This window comes from Odocoileus virginianus, chromosome 8 (genome assembly GCF_023699985.2).
Source record: "Odocoileus virginianus isolate 20LAN1187 ecotype Illinois chromosome 8, Ovbor_1.2, whole genome shotgun sequence".
In the NCBI taxonomy this organism is placed as follows: Eukaryota; Metazoa; Chordata; class Mammalia; order Artiodactyla; family Cervidae; genus Odocoileus; species Odocoileus virginianus.
In genome coordinates this window covers 31,574,585-31,597,344 of record NC_069681.1, presented here as the reverse complement: position 1 = coordinate 31,597,344, position 22,760 = coordinate 31,574,585, and the positions used below count along the sequence as shown (strand labels likewise).

Sequence of the window (22,760 nt, the reverse complement as noted above, 5' to 3'; positions counted from 1 at the left end):
TTTCCTTTGGATCTTCAGACATGATTAAACACCCTGTAGGTGTTTCAATGGGTTTTGGTGCCTTTTCTTGTTTGGTCATAAGCACGTCAGCTTCTTTTATGATCCCTGAGTTATCTTGTTCTGGAACAACCCTTTCGTTTGTTTGTGGAGCTAAATTTTTATTTATTTCACTGCTGAGGTTTGCTTCTGATTTGATGTTAGGAAGTTTGTGCATTTGCTGTTTGTCCACCACGAAGGGCTGGGAATCCTGTGGAACTGTGTTTGTAAAATTCTGGTTCCCTTCTTTTACAATGCTTGAACTGTTCCTCTTCATAGTTTCACTAGTATTTGGTGAGTTCTTCTGAAATTCTGAAATACGGGTTCTCTTTACACTTTCTAGGTTTGTCCGAGATTTTACTGGTTCTTTAGTCTGAGATGGACTCACTGTGGAAATAGAAAGACTTCTGATAAATATTTCTGAGGCATCTCCTCTTCTCAAAGCTATTTTCTTTGACTTGTTAAAGTTATACTCTAATTTCATTCGATTGCTTGGAGTACCTCGTCCCATGTTGTCTAGAATCTGTAGAACTGGATGCTTTTGGATTTTCATATTTAAATATTTGGGGCTCAATTCTCTTTTCAAGTCTGCTATTGTTAATCTGCCTTTCTGGCCTCCTAATTTGGGAGAAAGAGGAATATAGGCATAAAATGAATCCAGAGCATGCTTCTCAGGCATTTTTTGTAGTTGAATGTTATGTTTTGCAGTGGACACTTCTCTTTCCTTTTTATGGCTTTGCTCAGTTGGGCACCTGTTTGCCATAGGAGTGATTACCTGAGTCTCAGTCTGAGGTTCCTCTGCCCTTAGAGATGCGGTGTTCAGGTTTACTGTATTGCTTGTGTCCATTTTTATGGTCTCCTCCTTCAGATTAACAATGGTGTGTTTGTACATTTCTATTTTGTCTTCTTCTAGATGGACAGCTATGTTTGTATCTATTTTTAATATCCCTTCTTTCATTTCTAACTTTTTTTGCTTCAGATTTCCAGTGGAGCCAGTGTCAGTCTCATTTTTCCTCCCCACATCTCCAGATTGAAGTGGAAAAGTCCAGGAGGAAACAGACTTCTGAAGCGATTCTAGATTGTGTGCCTCTTTATCTGGAACAAGCAATGTCTGCTCCTTTTTCCCTCTTTGGGCATCAAACTCTGTCATACCCATTTGTATTCCTGGCAGCATTTGTGTTCCAGGGCACACTGCAGTTTGCTTGTGCACATCTATTTCCAATGATGTCCTTTGCTTTACATGTTGAAGTGGAATTTTCAGAGAAAGACTAGAATCCACTCTGGTCTTTTGTCCACTCCCAGCCTGCAGCACCACTTGCTTTTTCATGACAATTTCTTGATCTGCATTTTGGAGTGCATCTGACTCTGTGATATTCATTTCCTCAAGGGGCTCCTTTATCTGTGGTGCTAACACTTTGGGAGGGGACATTTCACTTGTTTTTCTATTGTTTTGTCTATCTTCTTCTGGCGTATCAAGTTTACATAGATCTGTAGATGCTGGAGATGCTTGTGCTAAAGCTCCTTCTTGGTGGTGGACATCTTGCTTTGAAGCAGAAAATCCTTCTGAACTGACAGGGGAGCCAAGTGTGGCATATATTTCCTTGGATAGTTTCCTTGGCAGTGAAACTAGAACGTGAGGACTTATTTTATGGCTTAGGTCATTCATTATTTCTGTTTCTTTCTTCAGACTTTCAATTTTAGTGAGATCCATCATGGGGAAGGAAAGAATTGTAGCCAAAGTTTCTGGTTTGTAGTTTTTCTGCTGAGCCTCTGACCCTGCAAAGAAACTTTCTAGCCTTTTCCCACCTTTTACAGTACCATGCCCTGTGACGTGAAAGTCCTCCTGCTGCGAATCTGAAAGTAACTGACTCACACCTCCTTCAGATTTGACTTGTAGAGGTCCCTTCCTTTGCTGTACACTGAGCACAAAGTTTGCCGTCCACTGTTGCATGGTTTCTTCTGGCGCCGAGCGTTCTGCGTTTTTAACAATTTCCCTCTCACCAGCAGCTGATTCTGTGATTGCTGTTTTCTGGGTATCTGATGTTTCCTGGAGATTTTGCTGTGGATGAGAGGATCCTGTGATTCCTGGTGTGTCTTTGTCTGTTTTGCTCCCTAAATCTAAATAAAGAGGTGCAGAAGGGATAGAAAGAAAAGTCCTTGTCAGGACCATACTTGGTTCATCTTTATCTTTGTGTACTTTTCCCCCTGGCTCTTTAATAACATTCAACACAAATTTCTTTGTACTAAGGACATCCAGAATTGGTGAAATCGCTGATTTTTTGTGATGGGTCCATAGCCTCATATCTACGTTTGTCACGTCAAGCTTTTTTTCTTTCTCTGACATACATTGTTTTCTTTTTATTACATCATCACTAATTCCCTTTGTATCCGTTCTCTTCGTTGCATCTGATAATGCTGAACTCATTCGTGGAAGTAGAGAGGGTTTTTTAATTCCAAGCTTTCCTTCATCTACTTGTGTACCTTTATCCAGTTTCGGCTTAGTTGGAAGTGTGGCAAGATAAATATTTCTTCCGACCTCACCAGGTGGTTTACCTTGAGTTTCCTGTTTCTTTTGCCCTGTCCCTCCGAGGTTCAGATACAATTCTGATCTGTGGAGCGTATATGAAGAAGGTGATTTCTTGGACTTCAAAATTATATATTTGGTGTGTGTCACACCTCTCCTATCTACTGATTTTTCTCTGTCCCTCTCTTCTTTCTCAGGAATAGGTTGTTCCTCATTTTGAACACCTTTCCTGGAATCACCACTAATTGAATATGTATGTATCATTTGCTCTGCCTTTGATATTCTCCCCAAAACAGACCTTCTGTGTGCTAGCATTTCATCATCAACTTGTACTTCTTTATCCAACTTGAGGGCAGGGATAGATGGTGATGAAATAGAAAATTTGGTCAGGTATTGACCATCTTTTGTGATATCATCACTAATTGAATATGCATGTGCTGTTTCCTCTGCATATGCTATTCTCCCCAAAACAGGCCGTCTAAGTGTGAGCATTTCATCATTGACTTGTTCTTCTTTATCCAGCTTGAGGGCAGAGGGATACGGTGATGAAGCAGAAAATCTGGTCAGGTTTTGACCATCTTTTGTGGTATCACCATGAATTGAACCCCTATGTACTACTTCCCCTGCATATGAAATTCTCCCCAAGGCAGACCTTCTGTATGCTAGCATTTCATTGTCAACTTGTACTTCTTTATCCAATTTGAGGGCAGGAAGAGATGGTGATGAAGCAGAAAATTTGGTCAGGTTTTGAACATCTTTCATGGTATTACCACTCATTGTCTCTGTATGTGCTATTTCACCTACATACGGCATTCTTCCCAAGACAGACCTTCTATGTGTTAGCATTTCATCATTGACTTGAACTTCTTTATCCAATTTGAAGGCAGAAAGAGATGGTGATGAAGCAGAAAATTTGGTCAAGTTTTGATCATTTTTTGTGATATCACCACTAATCAAATCTGTATGTACTATTTCCCCTGCATATGATAGTCTTCCCAAGACAGACCTTCTACATGCTAGCATTTTGTCATCAACTTGAACTTCTTTATCGAATTTGTGGGCAGGAAGAGACGGTGATGAAGCAGAAAATTTGGTCAAGTTTTGATCATGTTTTGTGGTATCACCACTAATTGAATCTGTATGTCCTGATTCCCCTGCATATGATAGTCTTCCCAAGACAGACCTTCTCTGTGCTAGCATTTCATCATCAACTTGTACTTCTTTATCCAATTTGAGGGTGGGGAGAAGTGGTGATGAAGTCGAAATTTTGGTCAGATTTTGACCATCTTTCATGGTATCACCACTAATTGAATCTCTGTGTACTGTTTCCCCTGCATATGTCATTCTCCCCAAAACAGACCTTCTAAGTACTAGCATTTCATCATTGACTTGAACATCTTTATCCAGTTTGGGGGCAGAGCGATATGGTGATGAAGCAGAAAATTTGGTGACGTTTTGACTGTCTTTTGTGATGTCACTACTAATTGAATCTCTGTGTACTATTTCCCTTGCATATGAAATTCTCCTCAAGACAGACCTTGTATGTGCTAGCATTTCATCATCAACTTGTACTTCTTTATCCAATTTGAGGGTGGGGAGAGGTGGTGATGAGGTAGAAGTTTTGGTCAGGTTTTGAACATCTTCCATGGTATTACCACTAATTGTTTCCGTATGTACTATTTTCCCTGCATTTGAAATTCTCCCCAAGACAGACCTCCTATGTGCTAGCATTTCATCATTAACTTGTACTTCTTTATCCAATTTGAGGGCAGGAAGAGATGGGGAAAAAGCAGAAGATTTGGTCAGGTTTTGAATATCTTTTGTGGTATTACCACTAATTGTCTTTGTAGGTACTACTACTCCTGCATATGACATTCTCCCCAGAGCAGATTTTCTACATGCTAGCATTTTATCATTGACTTGTACTTCTTTATCCAACTTGAGGGCAGGGAGAAATGGTGATGAAGTAGAAGATTTGGTCAGGTTTTGAGCATCTTCCGTGGTATCACCACTAGTTGTGTCTGTATATAATTCCCCGCCATATGCTATTCTCCACAAGACAGGCCTTGTACTTGCTAGCGTTTCATCATCAACTTGTACTTCTTTACCCAACTTGAGGGCAGGGAGAGATGGTGATGAAGTGGAAGATTTGGTCAGAACCATACCTGGTTCATCTTTACTTTCCTGCATCTCCTTTCCTTGATGTTTGGGAGATACAAAGTTTCTTCTTTCTACTCTGTCCTCTTTCTTGTTCCGGGGCAAGTATTTTTCTCTGGAGGGACTGATGGCAGTATCTCTCGCCCTTGACTCTACATGTATCACTTCCTCAGAACTTGATGATTTCTGGAAGTTTACTGGGGGAAAAGAGGATCTTGGTAGCATTGACATGCCCTCTTCTCTTATAGATAGGTCAGTTAGATTGTGTGTAAGTACAATAGGTGATTCCTTTGCTTTCAAATCCATGTTATGGGGGTCCACTCTACTATTCATATCCACATTTTCCTTTCTCTCCTCTTCTTTCTGCAGCATGTGTTCTTTTAATATGTTTACATCTTTTGAAAGTTCCCCCTCATTGGTGTCAGCATATTGTGACGATTCCTTGGACTCTGCTTGTGGGGGAGGCAATTTTGTGATTCTTATCATGTACCTCTCTCCTTCTGGTTTATCAAATTTAAGATATGGTAGAGTCAGTAAAGAAGTACAGATGTTTTTCAATCTTGTAACTAGTTCACTGTCCTCTCTCTGTACCATTTTCTTTTGCTTTTTAATTTTGCACTGTGATTCTTTGGCATCACATCTATGTGAAAGTGGTAATTCCTTTGCTTTCTGATGCACAGCTGTTGGAAGTACTCTGTCTTCATTATCTGTTTTGAGTCTAGCTTTGTTTTTTAACAAATGACCATCAAATGACTTAACATCCGCTTTTGTGTTTAGATTGAGTGGATCATAAATCTTCAGCGGTGGAAAACAGGATTGCGTTATTCTTTCTGTATCTTTCTTTTCATTCCTGCTAGCGTCCTGTCTCAGGTAAGATGGAGAAGGTAAGGAGGCACGAGTTTCCCTCAGAACCATTCCACTGCCATCCTGCACTTCCTTCCCTTGCTCTTTGACATTCAAAGGCAGTCTGTTTCTACTGAGTAAATGTGTAAGTGGGGATGTGTGGGCTTCCACAGCTGTGATCTGGGGATGTGTTCTATCTTTCTCGTCTTTTCTTTTTACTCTGATCTCTGTCTCTTTATATGACACACGTCCGTTAGCTCTTACTGTTATATTACACGAGCTAACACCTTGACTGAAATCTGCACATCTGATTTTCCCTGCACCTGATGACTCAAGGAGCAGAAATGGTGGAGAGAATCCCGTGACTGCAGGCAGGTGTCTGTCTTCTTTGATTCCTGCAGCCAGTCTGTGGTCTGATGCAGAAGGCAAGGCAGGAGGGGTTTTTGTTGGAGTCACACCAGGGTCCCCAGCTCTCCCCTGCCCCTGTTCTGTGCGCTCCTCCGTGCTTGGCTGTGCTTCCTTTCTCCTACTCAGAGCATCGTGCTCAGCAGTACCAAACACATGAGGAGGGCATGATGTCTTTGCCTTGAAATCTGAGCCACTGGCATGCACGGAGCCGCTCACAACTATTGTGTGTGCTCTGTCCCTTTCTTTTGGTGGCGGATATTGTTTTTCTTTCTTTCTATCCGTTGACTTTGGAGGTGCTCTCTGTACTGAAGGCCATGAGGCTTGGATCTTGAGATGTGGCACAGAATGCCTTAGGACTCCTGGACCACCTCTGTCTTCTTTTATTGTGTCAGGATGCATTGAAGAAGTGACAAAAGGGCAGATTTTGCTCAGAATCACAACTGTGTCCCTTCTCCCTGTCTGCTCCCTTCTCTCTTGCTCCTTAATGCTCACCTGCAGTTTCTTTGCGCTGAGCATATGGAAAAGCGGGGATCGCCTTACCTTCAAAGCTAAGGACTCGGGGTGCATTGGGTCTCTCACAAAAACATTTGCTTTATCCTTTTCTTCCTGCGTCATGTATTTTGTTCTTTTTGAATCGCTTGAGATCTCACTCAGAGGTGACACTGTATATTTTAACTCCTGTGCATCTAATGACTTCCTGCGCCATAACGGCGGAAGACAGGATGTGAGAGCTCCTTGCTTCTCTTTCTCGCCTTTGTTTAATGTAAACCGAGGCAGACAAAGTCCTGTCAGAACTTGATCTAGTTCACACTTTTTTTCCTGTGCATGTCCCAGGTTTTCTCTTCCGTTTGCTGGTTCATCTCTAGTCTGGGGGCTGTGGCTCCCAGGGTTACTGGAAACGTGTGGAAGTGGGAACTCCTTTGCTTTGGAACTTGTCTCTTTGGAGTACTTCACATAATTCATATTGGCTGTTTCTCCTTGATCCTCTCCTTTCTGGGGTATAAATTCATTTGCTGCTTGTACATCGCTTATGATACCTCTCTCAGTTGACTCTCGATTTGCTTTTTTCACTACATCTGATATCCGGTGGGGTAGTCCTGAACAAGAATATCTTGTTACTTTAGCTCTGTCATCTGCTTCTATCATTCTTGTATTCGAGTTAAAAGAAGTAGCAGGTCTGGAAGTACAGATCAAAATCACACTTGGTTCACCTTGAATTCTTTGTATCTTTTTCTTTTGCTCTTCCACATCCAACTGGACTTCCTGTGAAAGTAGTGAATTGTTTTTCTTCAAAAGGAGGACTTTTTCCATGTTAATTCCTTCCTCTTCTTCCTGTATTGCATGTTCTTCAGCTTTTTTTACACTGTTTGAGATATCACCAGAAACAGACTTTTCATATGCTATGTTTCCCATATCTGATGACTCCTGGAGCTTGGGTTGTAGAAAACAGGATTTTGTTTTTCTTAGCATGACTGCTTCTCCTTCCTTTCTCGTGTCCACTTCAGAGTAAGGTGGAGAAGAGATGGAAACACAAGACTGTCTCTGAATCCCAACCTGTTTACCTTTATCTTGCTTTATCTTTTCCTCTTTTTCTTTGGTGTTCAACTGCAATTCCTGGGCAACTGGAGACTGGTTCACCTCCAGAGGCATTCTTTGGGGATGCCTTATCTCTTTCAAAGCCAGGTCCACTTTGTTTTTGTTTTCCTGTGACATATGTTTTGATCTTGCTATATTGCTTAAATTATCATCAGCTGGCTCCTTACATGTTATCACTGCATCTGACAGTTCTTGGAGGGTCAGTGATGGAGGGCAGAACCATGATACTGTTTGTGATGCCGCTTCTTTTACTATAGGACCCTGCTCCAGGTGAGAAGAAGATGGAATGGAGGCATGGGGCTTATTCAGAACTACATTTCCATCACTTTCATCTTCCTGCATCATTTTCTCTTGCTCTTTATTGTTCCACTGCAGTTCATTTCCATGCGGTGTGTGTTTAAAAAGTTTTTTCTTTCTTTTAAAAGTGGCCCTTTTGCAGCCTCTTTTATCTTTCACATACACTGTATTGTCTTCATCTTCCCTCTTTTTCTGTGAGAAATGTTTTGATCCTATTATGTTGCTTAAACTCTCTCTATTAATTGACTCTGCAAATGATGCTTTCCTGATATTTGATATTGCCTGGAGCTTTAGTGGTGGAAGGCAGTTCTGTGGTATTCTTGACATATCTCTTCCTCCTTTCATTCCTGAATTCAAATCAAGAGGTGACAGAGCTGGTACAGAAGCAAACAGGTTTGTCAGTTTCACACCTGATGCACCTTTGCCTATCTGCCCCTCGCTCTCTTCTTCTACAGTGTTCAACTGCCCTGACAATTCCTTTTCACCGAGCATGTGTGATCGTGATGGTTTCTTTGCCTTCAAGGTAATGTTGGGATCCATTGTTCCTTTCACATTGGCTCCTTTTATTGTAGTCTTTCTCTGTGATATAAGTTGTTTAATTCGTTTTACATTATTTGAGATAATCTCATCAGCTGTCTTTATATTCAGTTTGAGAGAAGGGATGGACTCATATACATCTGTTACAACCAAATCAGGTTTAACCTTTCTGTGTTTCCAATTTACCACTTCCTCTTTTATCTTCTTCTGCAGTTCTGGTCTGTTGCCTGGGCCACCATAGTCAGTGGTATTAAATATGTTTGAAAATATCAATTTCTCCAAAGTTCTTTGGGTATGTACTATGTCTTTCTCAACTCCTTGTTTTAGGTCATTCTTCTGTGTTTTATTTTCAGGCAAAGGAGGCATATGGATAGAAAGAGAATGTGAAAAAAATCCAGGAAGACACAGCTCTTTTTGTACTTTTTTTCGACATGCTTTACCTAAGTGCACCTTCTTTCTAACACTTAGCTTAAGGGAGCTAACATTTGTTATTGAATCAATTACCTGCTCCCCATCTGATAATTTCTTTCCTTTCAGCAATGAGACATTCTGATATTTTGCAGTTTCACTGGATGATTCTAAAGGTGGCCTTGTATTTTGTCTTGTCATTTGCGTTGGAGGAGCTGAGGATACAGTCCATTCCAGGCCACACTCACGTTGAGTGTTTGGTTGTTCTTTAGAAATCAAGTCTAATCCTTTTGTCCCAATCAACACATTACCTACTTCTGATAATGCTTCCTTCGTCTGAGGCATTAAATGTGGCAGGAGCCAGGGATTGTTTTGAGGGTAAGATGTAAGCTCAGAGGGAATTCTCAGGGAGGGAAAATTCTCAGAGGGAATCAGTAGGTGCTGCTGCTTTTGTTCCACGCTGGGTGAGTTTTGTCCTTTTTCACTTTTCTGTGTATATCCAACAATAACATCCATTCCTTTTAATGCTTCCTTAGCCTGTGGAGTTGAATATTTGGAATGCATCTTACTTGTGTCATCAAACTTTACCTCTTGCACTGAGATATTAGTTTGGTGGAGACCTGTTTGGGAGTGAGATGTGGACTTTTGAAGGGTCTCAGACATCCCTTTCTCTTGCTGGTCTCCTTTTCCTGCAATATGTGAACCAAGTCCTTCTGTACTTGGAGTATACTCCACAGTGCTAACTACTTCTTCCAATGCTGTCTTTTCACACAGCATCTTACTTTGAAATAATATATCTCTTGAAGGATCAGAAGCAAGATTTGGCCAAATACGTTGTACACATTCTGGCTGCTCTTCTGATTCTGCAACAGGCAAGCCAATTCCTTCTGTATTTGAATTGTGGTGTCTTGGACTATCTACTTCCTTTGCTGCTTTCATTACCCCTGGCAATTTAATCTGAAATATATCCATCATAGAATGAGAAAGAGATGTTGGGAGAGCCTTGCATGTACTTTCCTGTTGATGTTCTTTTCTTCCTGAGCATGGAGGTTGATCCACTGGAATATCTACTGCGTTTGATGCTTTCTGGACCACTGGACTCAAAACTGCTGAACTCATTCCTTTGGCTGAGACTTCTTTCTTTCGCCTTTCAATATGGAGTTGATGCAGTATGCAAGAGGAAATGAATTCCAGAAGATTTCCCTTCCTCTGGTTGGAACTGCTCTGCTGCTCTGTCCTTCCTTTCTCCGAACAGTTTATTTTCTGTTCATTTGATGTTAATAGAAGGTTTGTTAACTTTGGCATCTCGGTTTCCCATAGATTGATGCCTGAAACAACAGGGAAGCTAACACTTTCTTTCCCTGTTGCATTTCCTGCCTCTCTCACATGAATAAGTTCCCTACTGGGGCAAGATGCTGAATCCAGGAGACGTTCCGGAATGGGATATGGTTTCACACCTCTGATCTCCACTGCAGGTGTATATTGCCAGACTTCTGCGTTTGCACAGAGAAACGTCTGTCCTTTTGAACCTTGGAAGGTATCAGTTTCTCTTAAGCCATCTCTTCCCAGATGACTTGGAATGGTATTTTCCAAATGAGGGGTTTCTGTAATGGAGTACAAAGTAGGCTCCACCAGTGTCCTTGAGTTACTTCCTTCTTTCAGCAGATCCTGTTCCTTGCAAGTCTTCTCTTGAGAAGCATCTGATTCTGGAAGACACATATTCTGTCTTTTTGAACCTAAAGAAACATCTGTTTTCTCAGCTACTTCCGTCCTCTGTGGAGCTGACATTGGAGGTTGGGCCTCGTCTCTGTCTCCCTCCCTTACTCCCAGGGCGGTGAGGTGTTGGTGTTTTGTGTGTAATCTAACTCTTGAGATGCCAAACATAGTGGAGCAGCTTTCTCTCTTTGGTGAAGGTTGATCGGGATGTACTTCTCTTTTCAAATTTACTGTGTATTTGACATGGGTAGGGCTCTTCTTCAGTTGCTGTCTCATCATGAATCGATATCTACACTGTGGGAAGATGTCTGGGGAAGAGATCTGGCAATTTTCTTCTTGTTCTCTGATACCTTGTCTCAGGGTTTTCTCATTTCTGGATTTGGCACTTTTAGCAAGGGACTGTGAAAATGCTATTTGTCTTGTGTTCAGCGATTTCTTCGGCCTCGGTGGCTTGCCTTTCTCCCTTTCTGCTTCCATTAACTCTTGAATTTGAGGTGGAATAGACCCAGAGTCACAGATAGTTTTCAGAGAGAATTCTACCTCAGTTTTATCTTGCTGGAACCCCGGCTTCTGCTTCTTGGTGTTACACCTTGTCTCCTTTTTGTGGCTTCGAGTTCCATACCCTGCTGTGTTATACATCAGGGAAACAAATGGTTTCTTTGCCTTCGATTTTACCTGTTCAGTATGCACCGTGTTTTCTGCACCTGCTACTTTTGCATTAGCTTGATGGTTTAGGATTTGGGGGTATGGAGGTGTGTAAGCATAAGCAGAGTTCTGGGTGTTTCCTGAGACACATGGTTCTTGCTGTTTCTTTTGTAGAAACTCAAATGACTGGGTATATTGTGAAGGTGTTCCAAACAAGACCTGTTGTTCACACTCCTTTTCCTCCATAACTTTTGCTTTCTTTAGGGCGTTTCTCTTTTCAGAAGAGTCTTCACAGTTACCTGAGGTGCTAGGTGACTGCTCCATCTTTATATGTGGTGGAACAGATGGAGAAGCATCTGTAGGTTTCAGGTCTGTGTTTAACACAGCTTTGTCTGTGTGTGTGTCTACCTCCTGTTCTTTGTTCATGCTTAGAGCAGCACGGCCTGCAGCACTGAGGGACTGTGAAGCCACTCTGTCTTTAACTGGCAACTGCATGTGTGCTGGCTCTACAGAACTAAACCCTGACATTCTCTCTGCCTCTGTTTGGAATTCGCTTTGCCTTCTAATGTCGGGGGTATCCACTTCGAAGTAAGTGGCGTTTGTGTACGTATCAGTTGCATTTCTACCTGAATGCATCTCTTTCATTTTGGTTTCTATGTTGGATCTAAGTTTCATCCTCTGTTTTGTGGCACATTGCCTACTGATTTTAAATAGCTGTGAAATGAGTGGCTCCTTTTTTTTCATCACGGAACATTTGTGTTTCAGTGTGATTTTCTCTTGCACTGTGTTTGTCTGGCTTTCAGAGTCAGATAAAACAGGCATGAGTAAGTTGAAAGGCCCCAGGAGAACTGTGGCTAAGTTTTTATCCAGCTCTGCCTTTTTCTCTGTAACAAAATCATCTAGATTTTTGTGAAGTGCTCCGTGGTTATCCAGACTGTCCCTCGCTGCTGTATCGAATGGCAGTTTGTCAGTCACTAATGTGGGTGGTGGACTCTTAGCTCCCTCACTGGCCTGGAATAATGTCTCTCTCGCACCTTCATTCTGTTGCTTCTCTTTTGCCTTGGTCTTAAGTTTGTGGTTTTTCTCTCTGTGGCTTCCAGTAAGACACCTCATGCTATTAAGTCCCTGCAAAACTGGTAGCTTCCCTGCCTCCAGAGTTACCTGCTTGGGACTCATTGTACTTTTCTTGCCTACAGCCTCTACTGCATGACTCTGGCTCTCGGGTTCAGATGAATCAAGGCTGGAGAAATCTAAGGGCTTTAAGACTGTTCCTAAGTCACTCTGACTCCTTGCCTTTTTCTTAAAAATAGGACTATCTCCTTTCCTCCTATGATTTCCATCCCAGACACCATCACAGTGTAAGGAACCAGCCTCTGATTTCCTAGCTTCTGGAAATGGGGTCTTTAGATCTGCCATGTGTTGGATTTCCTCTTGAGTATGAAGAACCTTCTTCAGTGTCTGGGCCTGAATTAAAGTCATCACGCTTTTAGAGACAGGCTTTAAAACAGTTTTTCTAACGCGTTCTTCTTGCCTCATGTTTTGTGCTGCACAGGACAGATTCCAAGTACTTCTGCCTTCCAAACTATCCAGTTTAGGTTTTGATTTGCAAGGGCCAAGATTTTTCACATGATGAGAAGTGAAACAGAGGTGCTGGCTCTTGTGTGGAACTGATTCTGCTGATATTTCTGGGACATTTTCCTCTTCCCTCTCATGTGGCACACTCTCGCTCCCTGTGTTGCTGGATCTGCTTTGTGTATCAATCCGATTGGCCTCCCACGCTTCCCCAACACTCGGTGATTTCTCTAGCTCTGGGCAGGTGTGGCTGTGTGTTTGTACTCTTGGTTGATCTGTCCCTGTTGTGGGTGTACTATCAATTTCAATATCTATCTTATTATCTGTTGAAACAGGTGTGAGAGATGAAAATGTATCAGCTATACTTTCATGTTGTTGCCTGTCTTTTATCACAGACTTTAAATGACATTCCTGTTTCTTTTTACAGTACTGATGACCATGCTCAGTGATATTAAGCACCTGTGAAAAAAGAGGCCTCTTTGCCTTCATTACACATCTGGGACCCATAAGATCTTTCCTTTCTGGAAATTTTAGTTCTTTTTTCTGCCATCTAGATTCAGACAAAACAGATGTTGTGGATATTGTTAGTAAATCTTTTTGCAGGTCCTTATGTTTCTTGACAATAGAACCACCCACTTTCCTTCTAGAGCTTTCATTACATGAATCTCCAAGCGCTGAGATCCCTGACTTGGGAAGTGGGATATTTTGATCAGCTGTGTATTTTGTTACTTTTTGAGTTTTTATATCTTTCTCTTCTTCAGGTTGTAGGGAAGCTGGACTGGAAGCATCCAGCCTCCTTGTGGGATTCCCAGCAGATGGAGTCCTACACCCTGCCTCATCAGTTAAAAGACCATCGAACATCACTGTCCCTCTTTTTATACATAAAATCTTTTCACTTTTTCTATGCAGTATGTTTCTATATGGTGGGATGTTCTTCCTCACCTTTTCAGTCTGAAGTGGAATTATCAGAGGAGAACAGGTAGACTCCAATATATTTTCTGAAACTAGTGTTTGTTGCTGCATGTCTTGCTCTGTAAGAAGCATATTTTCATCTTTTCTACTTTCTGTCCTACTCAGGAATTGTAGACCTGTTTTGAATACAAATTCCTTGCCCTCTCTTTCATTTTGCCATCTTGACTCAGATGTGGTGCCCAAGGCACTCCATCTTTTACACAGTCTTTTCCTGTCCTCTGGTTTTAGCTGTATATTACTGACTTTGACTGGGTCTTTCTTGGCTTCCAGTTTTTTATGTGTTTTGGTGGCAGGTGAAATAGGTGTAGGTGAAAAAGAAGCATTTGTAAATACATTTGACATACTCTGAGATAACTCTTTGGCCACGTTATCAAAGGTGTAGACCAGTTCCTTTCCATGGCTGGGGGCACTGGGACTAGTGGTATTAGTTGTCTTCAAAACTGATGCCATCTGGGCTTCCCCAGTTTGAGACGTAGGGATCAATGCTACATTTCTCAACCCTTTAATTTCAGATGAATCCGGCCTGGAGATACAGAGAGACTGTAGTGTTCTCCCTTGTAAATCCACTTGTAATTCTTTCTTTCCCTCTGGACTAGAACTAGCAGGTTCCTTTGTTGGGTCTGTTTCAGACAGGACGTCACTTGGTACTTTAACAGCTAAAGATTCACCGAGTAATTTCTCTGTCACTGGAGACAAAATCCTTGACCTCTGTGTTTTTGTCCTTTTTGGTGCCGTCTCAGATGGAAGTGAATTCAAAATAGAGGAAGACACAGAACGCAAGACACTTTGTGTGAAAAACGTGTGTTGTTGCAGCTCCTCCGCTATGGTTAGTGATTCTGGGATTTTCCCCCTTGCTGAATACTTCTGTTTGAGATCTGATTTCACAAAGTGAGGCTCCTTCATATGATGAGCACGGAAAGTGAGGTGCTGGAAATTCCGAGGCGCTGCTTCTCCACTGTGGCCTTGGAGTTCCTTCCTGACGTTTTCCCTCTTGGCCCTAGGATAGGCACACCAGGCTTTCCCACCATCTGGCCAGTGTCCTTGCTGTTGTAGCTCAGGATGGAACCTCGTCTTCCCCGGCACGTCCATCTCTGCTTTCTTTCTGTTATGCACCTTTCTGTCCAGTGAAACCGACACGGAAGAGGAAGTGGCATTCAGCCTGGTTGCTGCCAATGACTGACCTTGTTTCCTCACGGTTGTGAATTTGCCTTCAAGTTGCCTACCACGGCTTGGCCCACCACGTTTTGTGACATTAAATGTCTTGGAAATCGGTGCCTTCTTTGCCTTCAAAGTGATACATTTGGGACTCATTTTATTTCTCTTGTCTCTAAGCTCTGAGTGGTTTCTCTCTCTTTTCGAGACAGGTAAAGCAAGTGTGGCTGCATCCCAGAACTCCAGCATTGTTGCCGGCAACTCTCGTGCTCCTCCTTCCTTTCTTTCTGCAGTCACATCTCCTGGCGCCCTGGTGTCTTTTATCTCAATCAAAAACTCAACTATCTGTGATCGCAGGGTTTTTGAAGGGACAGTTTTCAGACAGCCATTCCCAGGGATGTTAAATATCTGCGACATTGTTGCCTTTCTTGCCTTCATAACAACACACTTGGGACTCATTTTACTTTTTAAGGCTCTACATGTAAATGTCTTTCTCCCCTGTCTAGGTTCAGGGGGATCAGGTGTGGCGGTAGCTGAAGACTCGGGGACAGGTGCTTGTAGATCTTTTTTAAACTCTGACTTTTCTTCTTTACCATGTTCATCCAGTTCTCCCATGTGGCTCTCATCACTTGGGATGCCATATTTCCTTGTATCAATTACAACTTGACTGGTTAGTGATTCCTTCGACTTTAGGAGAGGAAAGTTTGAACTCGCTGACCACACTGTGCCATTTTGTGTCTGCTGGCTTCTCTTTGGCTGTGTCGCCTGCACTGGATCTGCAGGCTGTGTGTGCTGGGGGATGTCCTGTTTGGTAACAAATAGAGTTTTCCCACATCCTTTGTTTCCTGGTTTGTGAAGCTCAAGCTCCTTCGTCTGGTCTGAACAGAGTATGAAATGTTGGCTGTACTGTGGAATTACTTTTAATAACATCTTCTGTTCACTTTCTTCATCTTGAAGATCACCTTCTTTGGGGTCATCTGGAGTCACATTCCCTTTGTGTGGGGATATATTTTGCTTTACTTGTTCAGAACTGAGTCTTTTTTCTCCTAACATGTCTTCTTCCCCTTCTCGGTCACTATACCTATTAATGGCAGGGATGATGTTCAGGAGGGAGTCCCTGCTGTCTGCAATTTTTGTACCCTGACCCACGTGTCCCATTTTGGTGGTCAAGTTATATCCCAATTTTTTCCTACGATTTCGTCTAGCACCACCCTTGATATTGAGCATGTATGAAATGGGTGGTTTTTTGGCTTTTAAAATTCTACATTTGGGATTCATCAAGATTTTCATGTCTGAATGTTGTTTGAAGTTTCTCTTGCCTTTAGACAGAGATAAAGCAGCCATGCAGAAAGCTAAAGTCATTTTCTCTTCCTTTTCAGTACCACCAGCTTGTTCCTTTTGATGGTTTGCCTCAGATGGGACACCACCTTCTCTTGCAGAAAATATTTTTTCATCAAACTTTGCTTCTCCTGACATTGGAGGAAAAAACCTAGCATCGCTCTCTAGCTTTTTCAGTTGAAATGGATCTGGTGTTGGGCATGAAGCAGAGCTCAAAATACTCTCTGCAAAATGTGTTTGTGGTTGTACCTGGATATTTATACTTCCTGTTCGTTTCAGCCCTTCATCTGATTTGATAAGGTCATGATCCTGCTCCTGATGTGTACTGAATATGAAGCCTTGGCCACTCTCTGGAATTGGTAAATCTTGTTCCCTTGACCCCTCCTTCCTGTCTTTCACACTGTTAGATAAACTACTCATATTGATAGAAGCTGGGCAACATACTTTTCTTTCATTGGGTGATTTCTCTTGCATTTGTGTATGATCAAGTCTTGTTATCCTTTGTGTGTCTGTCTCCACATTTAATCTGATGCTCATTTTGGTGTTTGGCAAAACAGGCACCCTGGAGAGAATGACAGGTGAACACACATCTCCTGTGTTTTTATTTTTCTGTAAATTCTTCATTTTAAAATTGCATTGCAATGCCTCTCCCTGCCTGCCAGGGAGCATACGCAGAATGGATGGGATTTGTTCTCTCATAGCTCTGTATCTACGACTAACTGTTATTTGCTTTCTTGCTAATTTTAGTGTGTTTTTCTTTCTTTGAGCTTTAGAAACGAAGGTGTCAACGGAATCCGAAGATTGCAAGAAGGTCACTTGCAAACTTTCTGGTACCTCTGAATTTTTATCCACAGAATAAGAACCTAGTTCCCTTGTAAGGTTTCCACCAGAGGCTACGCCACACTCTGTTGGAATGTTCAAAAGTTTCACAGGTGATAAGTTCCCTGCCTCGGGAGGTAGAATCTCCAGACCCGCAGGAGCTGTTAGGTCATCTTCTGGTTTGTTGGTCTTCAGGAGTTCCTCAGCTTCTTGAGGACCCATCTGGACATCAGTCTGCAGAGCAGCTTGTTTAAAGCATGTTTGGTGCTGTGTATCTTGCTCCTGTGTTAAACGGTGCAGGCCTGCATCTGGTTTGGCAAGGTGAGTCTCCTTTCCTCGACATCCATTGATCCAGGGGTACTGGGTATGTTGTGGAGCCGTTATTTGCAAAGTCTTTTGTTCCTTTTCCTCTGTATCTTGTACTTTTTCTTCTCTATCACAGAGTGCATTACTCTCATCAAAAAGATCAACATACAGTGGTCTCTCTTCAATGGCTAGACCCCGGAGCTTTGCCTGAACATGGCAGAAGCTCTTTGTCTCTCCTTGTAACCTGCTATGCACAGGAGAGTAAAGGGTGTTTAGATATTCATATTCCAGTCCATTAGCTTGGCTGATCTTTTCAAACTTGGCCTTAAGTTCAGATTCCAGTTTCTTTCTTTGATGACCTGTGATATTACACATTTGTGAAATGGATGGCTTCAAAGTCTTCACAGGTACGGACTTGGAGTTCACTCTACATTCTATGCGTGAAGATCTTACTCTAGTTTTCTTCACTTTAGAGTGAGACAAGATAGGCATGTGGCAATTAAAAGTCTTTGGGAAAACTGCTGGTAAATCTTTGGGTCGTTCCGCCTTCATTGCTGCAAAACAGTAACCTGTTTCCCTGGTATCACTTCCATCATCTGGGACATCACTTTCTCTTGTGTGATTTAAAGGGTCTCTAATCAGTGATTTTTCTGATGTGGGAGGAGACATCTCAGAATCATCTGCAGTGCATCTTAAATCTGTGGGGGCTGTCAGGCTTTTCTCCATATTCTCAATATGAACAGAACCTGTTGTGGCCATGAGAATAGACTCTGCCATGATTTCTGCAAATGTCATTAGTTGTTGCATTTCTTTCATGGATTTAAGCTCTTTCTCTGGATCTTCATTCAATCTGCAGTTCCAGCAGTCCTCAAGGACTGCTTCTGATGAAGCTTCCTGGTCCCCGCTTACGTCCCCCTGCAACCGAGCTGCTTCTAGTGTGTTTCCAGAGTCGCTTCCTTTATTAGTGATAGCTGAATAGTCGTCCTCTCTTTCAGCTTCTGATGTCTCTTGTTTTAGCTTGGTGTGACTGTGATTCCCTACATTTAATCTGCTGTGCATTCTAACATGGGGCAAGATAGACAGACGAGGGCCAATAACATTCAGAAGCATACCTGCCATGGTTTTGTCTTGCAGTATGTGTTTAATCATGACTTTGAAATTGCTTCTTAATCTTCTTCTGTGACATTTTGGTGGCTTCTTTACTTTCATAATTACACATTTTAAACCGAGTACACTTGTGGTTCCCATTATTTTTTTTCTGATTTTCTTCCTTTTCAAATTTGATAAAGGAGGCATATGCCTATGGAAAGGCCCCAGGGCAACTTCAGGTAAAACCCCTTCTAAGTCCTGCTTTTCTTCTGCAATCTGAGCATCCAGGGACTTCTCAGGGCTTCCACCCAAGGGGACACCACATTCTGTTGATTCAGTTAAAACTGGCAAGCTCTTGAACATGGTGAGAGGATGCACTGGGTCTGCAGTTTCCCTGCCTGTAGGTCTGTCTGTGCTTTGCTTCACCTCACCTTGAAATGGATCCATCGTGGGGCATCGGCTAGTCCCCACAGTTGTCTCTGTAGAGACGGTTTGTGGGTGTACGTTGAGCTCTTTATTTTGAGTGGTTCGACCTTTTGAACTACTCTGTCCTAGTTCCAGTTTGACATACGTGGGCTTCTGCTGTAGTCGTAGGCTGAACCTGAAACCTGGCGTTAGTTGCGAAGCTGCTTCTTGTGGAGCCTGTTGTTCTTCCTCTCTGTCGTCTTGTGGTTTTTTAACTAGACAGTTCTTCTCAAAGGAAAAATACATTTCCCTGTCATCTGGTAATTCACCTGGCTTTACTGCTGAAAAACTAAACTTTATTTCTGAGGTATCCATCTTGGTTTTTAATCCACTCTGCATTTTCAAACGAGGTGGTAAAGAAAGGGCAGTATGAGTGGCTTTGTGAAACATAGCAGATGCTCTTTCATCTTGCATATTGTTAATGTTGCTGCTAGCGCTGCGTTCGAGTTCCTCACTTTCACTTATGTCATCTTCTTCCATCACGTGAACTCTTAATGCTTTCTTTTCCCTCTCAGTCACATCTTCTGGCCTCTCCTGAATTTCTACACCTGCTGGTTGTCCACTGCTTTTATGCTTTTTGGCTTCTAGGGAAACAAACAAGTTGACGTCGGAAGACTCCAGAACAATTTCAAGATCTTTCCTGTCTGTGTTCCCCTGTGAGATGCACCTTTGCATTTCTGATACACTCGTTGGTAACTCCTCTCTGCTTGAAAGGTCAGGATTTGAATCCTCTGTACCTTGTAGGTCCTCCCATGTTTTCATGTTTCTGTCTGACTTCACCTGGGGAGAGGAAACACATTTCTGCAAAGGTTCTGATATGGCTTCTTCTAAAGGTGTCTCTTGCCTGGCAACAGGCAGGTCAGATGTTGTTTTGCTATTTGGGGCACACGACTCTGCCATATCCATTTCCTTTGGATCTTCAAGAGACTCTTTATTCGTCCAGTTTGTTTCTATTAATGGAGGACAAGGTACTTTGTGTGGATAAGTATTGACCATGAAAGACTGTTCTAGCTGAGATGGAACTTCTTGTGAAATGTTTTCCAGCTCTTTATTGTTTCTGCCATGCTGCTCTTCATTTTCAGTACTCCCCGTGGTTCCTTTTTCCTCAACAGACCCTACATAATTAACTTTCTCTGCACATAGTGACTGATCTGGTTTTGACAGAAAATCTTTACATTCTGTTAAACCTGGAGTGAATTTCGCTTGTCTTTTCCTAGAATACTTCCTAATATAAGGAGGGACAAGCTTGAAAGCATATGTAAAATGCAACGCTATACCTGATACACCTTTTCTTTGATGTAACTCTTTCTTCTTAGTTTTATGCTCATATCTTAACTGCCTGCACTCTGCAGTGTGACAGGCTGTGGTCTGAAATACCTGTGAAGCCGGTGTTTTCTTTGACTTCTGAGGCGGATCTTTAAGGCTAAGTTCACTTTTACTGCGTGACCTTTTTCTTCTGTTTTTCTGCCTGGTCATGAGAGGCAGTGAGCCATATGCAGGAGACTGGTTTAATGTTGAGGAAGCAATTTGTTTCTGGCCCTCAGTCTTAACATGCTCTAGTTGTGGCATCACTTTAGCAACTGAACTTGGGCTTGGAGGTAAAACTAGGTGTCTGGCATCCTTTAAAATAGTGTCTTGCCCTGGGATGGAATATTTAATCTTGTTTGAATCTTCAGACCAGACAGAATCCTGGGCCTCGTCTGAGTGTTTTGTGTCGGGCCCTAGGCCCTTGACTGAATCTTGAGTCTCAACAGACTGTGGAACTTGGACCAGATGTTGGCTCCTATCCATGTCTAAGGTCTGGAAGGAGTCTTGGGTGCTGCTGGAAAGTGGTTCCCTCACCAGATCTTGAGGCAGAGCAAAGTATCTGGCCTCACTCTCAGGCTGCCTGTTGACTGATGCCTGATTGTTAAAAAATTGGTGGGTTTCACCAGTAAATTGGGCTTTGGAAAATCCTTGAGTCTGAGGAGCCTTTTGTCTGGAAAAAGAAGCTTGTGCTTGGGGAGAAATGTCCATTGTAGCAGAATGTTGATTCTGAATCAAGGGCTCTAGAGAGATTGAGTATAGAGAGGTAATTTTATTCTCTAACGTGGCTTTGGATTTTGAAGGGCTTTGATTTCTCACATTTTCTTCCAGAAGTCTGACTTGGTCTCTAGTAAGAAACAGATGGGCAGGAGGGCATGGTGCCACATCTATATCTCCACTTTCTATAATGATTCTTGAAGTTCTTGAAAAGTTAAAGTCAGAAGAAAACGTCCTATTTTTATTTTTGTTACTTTTCATTATGGAAAATAATTTCTTTGATGAAAACTGTATTGTTTCATGTTCATTTTTAGGACACCCACTACAACTTAGCAAAATTTCCTGTACTTCCGAATGAAATAGTGACAAAGATGATGAGCTAGTCCCATTTGAAGATGTCATATGACTTTCACTAAAGTGACTTACTCGAAATCTACTTTCACTGGTACTTGCCCGTGGTGGTTCATCTGGTGGTGGAATGCTGTCTTCAAAGTACTCTTCATTTCTTTCAGATGTAATTGATGAAGCAGTTGTTCTCTCTGAAAAGTCAACTCTGAAATACAAGAAAACAGTCAGTCAGTTGTCACTGAGGACCTATTTCATACAAGAGCTCTCTTTGAAATTTAAGGAAATCCAATATAGTATATGAAAACATAGTTAAATGTAGTGATGAGTTGGGAAGTCATTATCCACATTACAAAATAATTCGTTACCTAGTTGCATTCATTCAATAAATCAATCCACTGACAAAGTGAAGTAAGCTATTTTCATATCTAGGAGAATGAGGAATTTTTTTCCACAAAAATCTGTCCAGAAGTCTACTTTTGACTGTCTATTTTGACAAAGTTGCAGATTAAGATCATATCCTTTTACGAGGAATATCAGTTTCTGTTCTCTGTATGACAGTTTTGACAAGAATGAAAACATCCTTACGGAAATTTAAGAGGTACAACAGAACAATGTCCAATGCCATAAACTATTGCTTTGTATAAGTCTTAATTGTTTAACAGCTGTTTGTTTTTGATCAAGAGAAAAGCCTACATTTTATGGTAATGCTTCTCAACATAATTTTGGTTAAAATAATTAGAAGAGGGTGACAGAGGATGAAGATAGTTGAATGGCCTCACCGACTCAATGGACATGAACTTGGGCAAACTCTGGGAGATGGTAAGGGACAGGGAGGCCTGGTGTGCTGCAGTCCATGGGGTCACAAAGAGTTGAACACAAATTGGTGACTGAATAACAACAACAATGATCATGGAGGGCTTCCCAGGTGGCTCAGAGGTAAAGAATCTGCTTGCAAATACAGGAGACTCAGGTTGATCCCTGGGTCAGGAAGAACCCCTGGAGAAGGAAATGGCAACCCACTCCAGTATTCTTGCTGGGAGAATTCCATGAACAGAGGAACCTGGTGGGCTATAGTCCATAGGGTTGCAAAGAGTTGGACATGACTTAGTGACTAAAGAGCAGCAGCAAATGATCATGGAAGTGGACCCTCCAGCATCCTTTCTACCTCAAATGATTAGGCTTGGTCTAACAATGCTCAGACCAACAACATCAGCATCACTTTGATCAGAAATGCAAAATCTCAGGTCCCACCCTAGACTTCATGAATCAGATGCCCTAAGAGTGGGGCCTGGAAATCTGAATTTTAACAAACTCTCCAGGTGATTCTGATGCCCCTTAAGTTTTGTTTCACAGTTGTTATTGTTCAGTCACTAAGTCATGTCTGACTGTTTGTTTCATGGTCAGTTCAGTTCAGTTCAGTCGCTCAGTCACGTCCGACTCTTTGTGACCCCATGAATCGTAGCACGCCAGGCCTCCCTGTCCATCACTAACTCCCGAGTCCACCCAAACT

General features: G+C 42.1%; 1 protein-coding gene across 1 annotated transcript in view; it reads right to left on the bottom strand.

Annotated features, from left to right (window-relative positions):
• The window catches only part of CCDC168 (coiled-coil domain containing 168), a 36,339-nt gene that overhangs the window by 4,123 nt on the left and 9,456 nt on the right, over positions 1 to 22,760 (bottom strand). The window contains exon 4 of the mRNA XM_070471431.1: positions 1 to 21,455. Coding sequence (XP_070327532.1) covers positions 1 to 21,455 — 21,455 coding nt within the window. The remainder of the gene's footprint in view (positions 21,456 to 22,760) is intronic.